The sequence below is a fragment of the Siphateles boraxobius genome, unplaced genomic scaffold (genome assembly GCF_051911475.1).
Source record: "Siphateles boraxobius isolate OS27281-9 unplaced genomic scaffold, OSU_SipBor_1 128, whole genome shotgun sequence".
Classification (NCBI taxonomy): domain Eukaryota; kingdom Metazoa; phylum Chordata; class Actinopteri; order Cypriniformes; family Leuciscidae; genus Siphateles; species Siphateles boraxobius.
In genome coordinates, this window is record NW_027508731.1 from 207,501 (window position 1) to 217,500 (window position 10,000).

The 10,000-nt window shown below is 53.5% G+C and overlaps 1 protein-coding gene across 3 annotated transcripts in view; it reads right to left on the minus strand.

The window, feature by feature from the left end:
* The window catches only part of cfap69 (cilia and flagella associated protein 69), a 45,030-nt gene that overhangs the window by 14,078 nt on the left and 20,952 nt on the right, over positions 1–10,000 (minus strand). For all 3 annotated transcript variants that reach the window (XR_013202189.1, XR_013202173.1, XM_077225197.1), the window contains 3 exons: positions 4,725–4,848; positions 167–215; positions 1–89 (listed from right to left, as the gene is read on the minus strand). The exon at positions 1–89 is cut by the window's left edge and continues 33 nt beyond it. Coding sequence is in view for 1 of the 3 variants with exons in the window: in XM_077225197.1 (XP_077081312.1) it covers positions 1–89; positions 167–215; positions 4,725–4,848 (262 nt within the window). In the remaining 2 variants the exon portion in view is untranslated. The remainder of the gene's footprint in view (positions 90–166; positions 216–4,724; positions 4,849–10,000) is intronic.

Sequence of the window (10,000 nt, forward strand, 5' to 3'; positions counted from 1 at the left end):
GATCACATTCAACAAGAGCTTCTTCATCTCGAAGTCCTCGTGGTTGAAGGACAGCTTGAGGTTTCGCACCAGAGGATTGTGGCTCTTCACTGAGAAATACAATTCACAGATCTTCATTCGAGGTCACAGAGATGAACAAACGCTTATGAAAAACACCAATACTTACACTCAGGGAATGTGACGAACAGCGTGAGATGCTTGACAAACCCGCTCTCCTGAAACACACACAGAGCTTAATAAGAAGAGCGTTAGGCTCGTGGGGAAGAGCATTAGGCTCGTGAAGAAGAGAGTTAGGCTCGTGCAGAAGAGCGTTAATTTCGTGGAGAAGAACGTTAGGCTCGTGTAGAAGAGCGTTAGGCTCGTGAAGAAGAGCGTTAGGCTCGTGAAGAAGAGCTTTAGTTTTCGTGGAGAAGAAAGTTAGGCTCGTGAAGAAGAGCGTTAGGCTCGTGGAGAAGAGCGTTAGGCTCGTGGAGAAGACCGTTAGGGTCGAGGAGAAGAGCGTTAGGCTCGAGGAGAAGAGCGTTAGGCTCGAGGAGAAGAGCGTTAGGCTCGAGGAGAAGAGCGTTAGGTTCGTGGAGAAGTGGGTTAGGCTCGAGGAGAAGAGCGTTAGGCTCGTGGAGAAGAGTGTTAGGCTCGTGGAGAAGAGGGTTAGGCTCGAGGAGAAGAGCGTTAGGCTCGTGGAGAAGAGCTTTAGGCTGGTGAAGAAGAGCGTTAGGCTCGTGAAGAAGAGCGTTAGGCTCGTGGAGAAGAGCTTTAGGCTCGTGAAGAAGAGCGTTAGGCTCGTGGAGAAGAGCGTTAGGCTCGAGGAGAAGAGCGTTAGGTTCGTGGAGAAGAGCGTTAGGCTCGTGAAGAAGAGCGTTAGGCTCGTGGAGAAGAGCGTTAGGCTCGTGAGGAAAGAGCGTTAGGCTCGAGGAGAAGAGCGTTAGGCTCGTGAGGAAAGAGCGTTAGGTTTGTGGAGAAGAACGTTAGGCTCGTGAGGAAAGAGCGTTAGGCTCGTGGAGAAGCGCGTTAGGCTCGTGGAGAAGAGCGTTAGGCTCGTAAGGAAAGAGCGTTAGGCTCGAGGAGAAGAGTGTTAGGCTCGTGAGGAAAGAGCGTTAGGCTTGTGGAGAAGAGCGTTAGGCTCGTGGAGAAGAGCGTTAGGCTCGTGAGGAAAGAGCGTTAGGCTCGTGAGGAAAGAGCGTTAGGCTCGTGGAGAAGGGCGTTAGGCTCATGGAGAAGAGCGTTAGGCTCGTGGAGAAGAGCGTTAGGCTCGTGAGGAAAGAGCGTTAGGCTCGTGGAGAAGAGGGTTAGGCTCGAGGAGAAGAGCGTTAGGCTCGTGGAGAAGAGCTTTAGGCTGGTGAAGAAGAGCGTTAGGCTCGTGAAGAAGAGCGTTAGGCTCGTGGAGAAGAGCTTTAGGCTCGTGAAGAAGAGCGTTAGGCTCGTGGAGAAGAGCGTTAGGCTCGAGGAGAAGAGCGTTTGGTTCGTGGAGTAGAGCGTTAGGCTCGTGAAGAAGAGCGTTAGGCTCGTGGAGAAGAGCGTTAGGCTCGTGAGGAAAGAGCGTTAGGCTCGAGGAGAAGAGCGTTAGGCTCGTGAGGAAAGAGCGTTAGGTTTGTGGAGAAGAACGTTAGGCTCGTGAGGAAAGAGCGTTAGGCTCGTGGAGAAGAGCGTTAGGCTCGTGGAGAAGAGCGTTAGGCTCGTAAGGAAAGAGCGTTAGGCTCGAGGAGAAGAGTGTTAGGCTCGTGAGGAAAGAGCGTTAGGCTTGTGGAGAAGAGCGTTAGGCTCCTGGAGAAGAGCGTTAGGCTCGTGAGGAAAGAGCGTTAGGCTCGTGAGGAAAGAGCGTTAGGCTCGTGGAGAAGGGCGTTAGGCTCATGGAGAAGAGCGTTAGGCTCGTGGAGAAGAGCGTTAGGCTCGTGAGGAAAGAGCGTTAGGCTCGTGGAGAAGAGCGTTAGGCTTGTGGAGAAGAGCATTAGGCTCGTGGAGAAGAGCGTTAGGCTCGTGAGGAAAGAGCGTTAGGCTCGTGGACAAGAGCGTAGGCTCGTGAGGAAAGAGCGTTAGGCTCGTGGAGAAGGGTGTTAGGCTCGTGGAGAAGAGCGTTAGGCTCGTGGAGAAGAGCGTTAGGCTCGTGAGGAAAGAGCGTTAGGCTCGAGGAGAAGAGCGTTAGGCTTGTGAGGAAAGAGCGTTAGGCTCGAGGAGAAGAGCGTTAGGCTCGTGAGGAAAGAGCGTTAGGCTTGTGGAGAAGAGCGTTAGGCTCGTGGACAAGAGCGTTAGGCTCGTGAGGAGAGAGCGTTAGGCTTGTGGAGAAGAGCGTTAGGCTCGTGGAGAAGAGCGTTAGGCTCGTGAGGAAAGAGCGTTAGGCTCGTGGAGAAGGGCGTTAGGCTCGTGGAGAAGAGCGTTAGGCTTGTGGAGAAGAGCGTTAGGCTTGTGGAGAAGAGCGTTAGGCTTGTGGAGAAGAGCGTTAGGCTCGAGAAGAAGAGCTTTATGCTCTAGAAGAAGAGCGTTAGGATTGTGAGGAAAAAGCGTTAGGCTCGAGAATAAGGCGTTAGGCTCGTGGAGAAGAGCATTAGGCTCGTGAGGAAAGAGCGTTAGGCTCGGGGAGAAGAGCGTTTAGGCTCGAGAAGAAGAGCTTTATGCTCTAGAAGAAGAGCGTTAGGATTGTGGAGAAGAGCGTTAGGTTCGTGGAGAAGAGCGTTAGGCTCGTGAGGAAAGAGCGTTAGGCTCGAGAAGAAGAGCGTTAGGCTTGCGGAGAAGAGCGTTAGGCTCGTGAGGAAAGACCGTTATGCTCGTGGAGATGGGCGTTAGGCTCGTGGAGAAGAGCGTTAGGCATGTGGAGAAGAGCTTTAGGCTGGTGAAGAAGAGCGTTAGGCTCGTGAAGAAGAGCGTTAGGCTCGTGGAGAAGAGCGTTAGGCTCGTGAAGAAGAGCGTTAGGCTCGTGGAGAAGAGCGTTAGGCTCGTGGAGAAGAGCGTTAGGCTCGAGGAGAAGAGCGTTAGGCTCGAGGAGAAGAGCGTTAGGCTCGTGGAGAAGAGCGTTAGGCTCGTGGAGAAGAGCGTTAGGCTCGTGGAGAAGAGCGTTAGGCTCGTGAAGAAGAGCGTTAGGCTCGTGAGGAAAGAGCGTTAGGCTCGTGAGGAAAGAGCGTTAGGCTCGAGGAGAAGAGCGTTAGGCTCGTGAGGAAAGAGCGTTAGGCTTGTGGAGAAGAACGTTAGGCTCGTGAGGAAAGAGCGTTAGGCTCGTGGAGAAGAGCGTTAGGCTCGTGTAGAAGAGCGTTAGGCTCGTAAGGAAAGAGCGTTAGGCTCGAGGAGAAGAGTGTTAGGCTCGTGAGGAAAGAGCGTTAGGCTTGTGGAGAAGAGCGTTAGGCTCGTGGAGAAGAGCGTTAGGCTCGTGAGGAAAGAGCGTTAGGCTTGTGGAGAAGAGCGTTAGGCTCGTGAGGAAAGAGCGTTAGGCTCGTGGAGAAGGGCGTTAGGCTCGTGGAGAAGAGCGTTAGGCTCGTGGAGAAGAGCGTTAGGCTCGTGAGGAAAGAGCGTTAGGCTCGTGGAGAAGAGCGTTAGTCTTGTGGAGAAGAGCGTTAGGCTCGTGGAGAAGAGCGTTAGGCTCGTGAGGAAAGAGCGTTAGGCTCGTGGACAAGAGCGTAGGCTCGTGAGGAAAGAGCGTTAGGCTCGTGGAGAAGGGCGTTAGGCTCGTGGAGAAGAGCGTTAGGCTCGTGGAGAAGAGCGTTAGGCTCGTGAGGAAAGAGCGTTAGGCTCGAGGAGAAGAGCGTTAGGCTTGTGAGGAAAGAGCATTAGGCTCGAGGAGAAGAGCGTTAGGCTCGTGATGAAAGAGCGTTAGGCTTGTGGAGAAGAGCGTTAGGCTCGTGGACAAGAGCGTTAGGCTCGTGAGGAAAGAGCGTTAGGCTTGTGGAGAAGAGCGTTAGGCTCGTGGAGAAGAGCGTTAGGCTCGTGAGGAAAGAGCGTTAGGCTCGTGGAGAAGGGCGTTAGGCTCGTGGAGAAGAGCGTTAGGCTTTTGGAGAAGAGGGTTAGGCTTGTGGAGAAGAGCGTTAGGCTCGAGAAGAAGAGCTTTATGCTCTAGAAGAAGAGCGTTAGGATTGTGAGGAAAAAGCGTTAGGCTCGAGAATAAGGTGTTAGGCTCGTGGAGAAGAGCATTAGGCTCGTGAGGAAAGAGCGTTAGGCTCGGGGAGAAGAGCGTTAGGCTCGAGAAGAAGAGCTTTATGCTCTAGAAGAAGAGCGTTAGGATTGTGGAGAAGAGCGTTAGGTTCGTGGAGAAGAGCGTTAGGCTCGTGAGGAAAGAGCGTTAGGCTCGAGAAGAAGAGCGCTAGGCTCGTGGAGAAGAGCGTTAGGCTCGTGAGGAAAGACTGTTATGCTCGTGGAGAAGGGCGTTAGGCTCGTGGAGAAGAGCGTTAGGCATGTGGAGAAGAGCGTTAGGCTCGAGAAGAAGAGCTTTATGGTCTAGAAGAAGAGCTTTAAGATCGTGGAGAAGAGCGTTAGGCTCGTGGAGAACAGCGTTAGGCTCGAGAAGAAGAGCTTTATGCTCTAGAAGAAGAGCGTTAGGATCGTGGAGAAGAGCGTTAGGCTCGTGGAGAAAAGCGTTAGGCTCGAGAAGAAGAACGTTAGGCTCGTGGAGAAGAGCGCTAGGCTCGAGAAAAAGAGCGTTAGGCTTGTGGAGAAGAGCGTTAGGCTCGTGGAGAAGAGCGTTAGGCTCGTGGAGAAGAGCGTTAGGATCGTGGAGTTTACAGCAGTGATGACTGTGGACTCACGATCAGAGGAGCGCTCGGGTTCGATGCGATCAGAGACAGCAACACTAGCAGGTCGTTCCTCAGCTGACGATCATAATGCCGGAAACCGTTGAGAAGCTGATGGAAAAATGCTTCCTTCAAAGATCTGCCATGCAGAAGAGAAAACACAGGATCGTTTAGAGGCAGTGTTCAGATTCTCATGTGCTCATTAAAGGGATAGTTCAATCAAAAATGAAAATTAGACCATTATTTACTCACCCTCAAGTCATCCTAGGTGTATATGACATTCTACTTTCAGACGAATACCATCTGAGTTATATTAAAAAATATCCTCACTCTAGCTTTATAATGGAAGTGAAAGTCCATAAAGTGCATCCATCTATGATAAAAGTGCATCTATCACCATAAAAGTGACCTCATGGCTCTGGGGGGTTAATAAAGGCCTTCTGAAGCAAAGACATGCGTTTGTGTAAGAAAAATATTCATATTTAACATGTTACAAAGTAACCTGTAGCCCCCCCCCCCCCCCCCCTCCCTCTTCCCTCCTGGAGAGGAAGTCAGCCACAGCCATCTGTGCACCCGGCCTGTGGACCACCTGGAATTTAAAAGGCTGTAAAGCTGGATACCAACGGGTGATCCGCGCGTTGGTATCCTTCATGCGGTGGAGCCACTGCAGGGAAGCGTGGTCCGAACAGAGGGTGAACTCCCGCCCCAGGAGGTAGTAGCGGAGGGTGAGAACAGCCCACCTGATGGCTAAACATTCTTTTTCGATGGTGCTGTACATCGTCTCTCTCTTAGAGAGCTTCCGACTGATGTACAGCACCGGCCGCTCTTCACCCTCCACCTCCTGGGACAGGACCGCGCCCAGCCCCCTGTCCGATGCGTCCGTCTGTAGGATGAAAGGGAGAGAGAAGTCAGGAGCATGTAAAAGCGGCCCGCCACACAGAGCAGCCTTTATCTGGGTGAAAGCCTGCTGACACTGCTCCGTCCACTGGACCGTATCTGGTGCTTCCTTTTTAGTTAGATCAGTCAGCGGGCTAGCGAGGTCTGAATAATTAGGTACAAACCTCCTGTAATATCCCGCTAGCCCCAGGAACTGTCTAACCTCCTTTTTGGTCTTAGGCCTCGGACAGGTCGCAACCGCTGCCGTCTTATCAATTTGGGGACGCACCTGTCTGTGACCCAAGTGGAAGCCCAGATACCTTACTTCCACACGCCCAACCGCACACTTCTTCGGGTTGGCCGTGAGCCCAGCCCTTCTCAGCGTCTTCAGGACAGCCCGCAAATGCTGCATATGACGCTGCCAATCGTTACTATAGATGATAATATCATCCAAGTAGGCAGCGGCATATGCAGCATGCGGCCAGAGAATTTTGTGCATCAGACGCTGAAAAGTCGCCGGAGCCCCGAACAAGCCGGAAGGAAGGGTGACAAATTGGTGTAATCCAAACGGCGTTGTAAAAGCTGACTTTTCTTTGGACATGGGAGACAAGGGGATCTGCCAATAACCCTTTGTTAAGTCCAGTGTCGAATAAAAACGAGCAGTACCCAGCCGATCAAGCAATTCGTCAACCCTCGGCATTGGATAAGCATCAAACTTAGACACCGCGTTCACCTTTCTATAGTCCACACAGAAGCGGACCGAGCCGTCGGTTTTAGGAACTAAAACTATCGGGCTCGCCCAGTCACTGCTGGACTCTTCTATTACCCCCATATCCAGCATAGCCTCTAATTCGTTCTGAACTACCTTTTTTTGTGTTCAGGTAAACGATACGGGCGGCAGCGCACCACCACCCCCGGATCCGTCTCAATGTGGTGCTGAATGAGGTCCGTTCGACCAGGCAGGGGAGAGAACACATCAGCAAATTCAGCTTGTAAATTTTTAATGTCAGTGAGCTGGGAGGGTGAGAGGTGATCTCCGCCAAGAGCCAGCGCGAGAGATTGTGGTTTTGTGTTCGCTTCTGGCCCAAGATCCTCCTCTCCGCTCACTACCGTCGCCAGCATCACTGACTCTGCCTCAACCCACTTTTTGAGGAGGTTGAGGTGATAAATTTGATGTGCCCCGCCCCTATCTGTTCGAACTACCTCATAGTTGAGATCGTTAACCCGCCGTGTGACCTCAAAGGGTCCTTGCCACTTTGCGAGTAATTTAGAGCTACAAGTAGGGAGTAAAACAAGCACCTTATCTCCCGGTGCAAATTGCCGAAGTCTAGCCCCCCTGTTGTACAGCTGACTCTGTCTGTCCTGGGCCCGTAACAAATTCTCCATTGATAGCCGCCCCGAAGTGTGGAGTTTTGTTCTCAGGTCCAAGACATACTGAATTTCGTTCTTACTAGCGGACGGTCCGTCCTCCCAAGCTTCTCTAAGAACGTCTAACACCCCGCGGGGCTGACGCCCATAGAGAAGCTCGAAGGGGGAAAACCCCGTGGAGAATTGGGGAACCACGCGTACAGCGAACAAGAGGGGTTCTAGCCACTTATCCCAATTTTTGGCGTCTTCGTGAACGAACTTTCGAATCATGGACTTCAAAGTGCGATTAAACCGTTCCACTAATCCGTCTGTCTGTGGGTGGTAGACACTAGTGCGAATCGATTTAATGCCCAATAATTCATAGAGTTCGCGAATAGTTCGTGACATAAACGCCGTGCCCTGATCGGTGAGAATCTCCTTGGGGATTCCCACCCGGGAGATTAACGAAAAGAGCGCGCTCGCAACACTTTTGGCAGAAATGTTACGGAGCGGGACTGCTTCAGGGTACCGCGTTGCGTAATCCACCAGGACTAACGCAAAGCGGTGCCCACGTGCTGACCGTTCCAATGGCCCGATGAGGTCCATACCAATTCGTTCGAAGGGGACCTGCATTAGCGGAAGGGGGCACAATGGTGCTTTTGGATTGGCCGGTGGATTCACCAACTGACATTCACGACAAGACGCGCACCACTTGCGCACATTCTCGTGAATGCCCGGCCAGAAAAACCGGGCCATGAGACGGTTTAGTGTTGCCGTTTGACCTAAATGCCCGGCCATTGGATTACAGTGAGCCGCCTGAAAAAGCATTTCCCGGCGGCTTTTAGGAACTAACAACTGCGTTGTATCCTCTTTTGACTGGGTGTCTTGGGTCACCCGATACAACTTATCTTTTAAAATAGCAAAATAGGGATAAGAGAGCGGTTGGTCTGGGTGGAGTACCTGGCCGTCGATAGAACGGACCTGATTAAACGCATGTTTTAACGTCTCGTCCTGGGACTGCTCCAGGGGAAAATCATCGCGCTCTGTGAGGATAGTTCTCTCCAGAGTACTCCGTTCCCCTGCAGCAGATGCCAGAGGTCCCGGCTCAGCATCTCCCACCTGAACAACCGCTGTCTCTCCCTTGCTTTTCTTTTCCCAAGAGGCATCCGCACATAAAGACCCCAATAATTTACTAAAAGCAGGCCAATTCGTTCCCAGAATTAGCGGATGCCGGAGGTGCGGGTTAACTGCTACCTCTATGCTATGCTTTTGTCCCCTAAATTGAATTACCACAGGCATTATAGGATAACTTACCACCACCCCGTGCACACACCGCACCTTAACCATGCGGCTGTTATCCAATGCCCCAGGTTGAATCAGGCTTTGACGAATGGAGGTTTGGTTGCAGCCTGAATCCACCAAAGCCTGATAAGTACCCCCCTTGATACTCACTGGTATCTGGTACAGGCCAGCTTGATCGGGGGCAGCCTGTGGCGTGTCGGGAACCCGGATCAGCGTCCCCACCTCCATCACCGGACACCGGTCGATAAAGTGTCACGGGTCCCCGCAGCGCCAACAGGCCGGCCCAGGCCTCCCCGCCGCCCCAGTGGCGGGAAGCGGGTCAAGGGATTGGCGTGGAGAGCGCAGGGCTGCCGGAATCGGGGCGGAGTGGTCGACGGACGCAGCCCCCCTGGGTGGGGCCCTGAATGCGGGGACAGGCTCCGCCGGAGCCCCCGTTTTCCACCTCGGCGCCGGCCGGGGCATCAGCCCCCCACGAGACCTGGGAAGGGGGACAGGTTTGGGGAGAGAAGGGGACGAGAGAGAGAGAGAGAGGGAGAGAGAGAGACAGATGGAAGGGGCTCGTCGACGCTCGTCGACCCCTGGGCACGCCACCATGTGATCCTCCGCCAGATGGATGGCCTGGTCCAGCGACGTCGGGCGGTGGCACTGGACCCACTGGGCGGTCTTCTTGGGCAGTTTGGAGATGAATTGTTCCAGTACCACCTTGTTGATAACGTCCTCGACGTCGCCTCCGTCGGCCATCAGCCATCTGCGGCAGGAGTCCCGGAGCTGTTGCGCCATGACGAAGGGTCGGCCGGACTCTTCCAGGGTCAGGGATCTGAACCGCTGGCGATGTTGTTCAGGGGTCCGGCCAACCCGTTGAAGAATGGCGCGCCTCAGGTCTTCATAGACCAGGAGATTCTGGACTGGCAGTTGGTGGGCAGCTATCTGCGACTCTCCCGATAGCAGTGGGATGAGTCGCATGGGGCAGTCCGCTCGGGGCCATCCCCGGGCCTCGGCCGACCTCTCAAAAAGGTCCAGGAATGCCTCCGGGTCATCCTGGGGTCCCATCTTATTGAGAGGCAGGGGCGGGGCCGAGGCCGTAGCTGGATCGGGGACGGCCCGAATCTCCCGATCGAGCCAGCTCCGGAACAGCTCGCGGTCTTCTTGCTGGCCTTGGAGAAGCATTTGGAACCGCTGGTCTTGCTCCTCCTTTACGGCCAGCAGGGCGTGGTGTTGTTCCCTGTGAAGACCCGCGAGCGTTTGAATGAGGTCCGCAAATGGCGTTCCTGGCGGGGTCTGCATGGCGGCGGCAGTCTTCTTCTTCCCGGGTTTCGGCACCAGTGTAATGAAACTCAGCGTGGGTGTAGGAAGAAGAAGACAGGGTCGGCGGAATTGGGACTCGCACTTTATTTAGTAACAAAAATAAAGAAAACAAAAAGGTGCGCTCGTGCGCCTTCACCGTAGTGAAACACTACAGCAATATCCAAAACACTCTTTTCTATTTGAACCAACTCAGTCCGTTTGCCAGTGTGCTCTGTTGTAGTCGCGTGCGAGTCCCAGGCCTCTCTCACTCCTCTCTCATTCCCGGCAGCTTATATGCGGTCTCCACGCCAATCACTGCAATCAGACACAGGTGTTCATCATCTGCACTTGACCCACTTACTCACCGCACAGCCCGCTGACTCGTCTCTCGCTACAGACTTCGCAAAACCACGCCCCCCTCGCCACACCACTAATGTCATGTAATGAGTAAGTAGTAATGAGTAAGAGTTAACATGAAATAA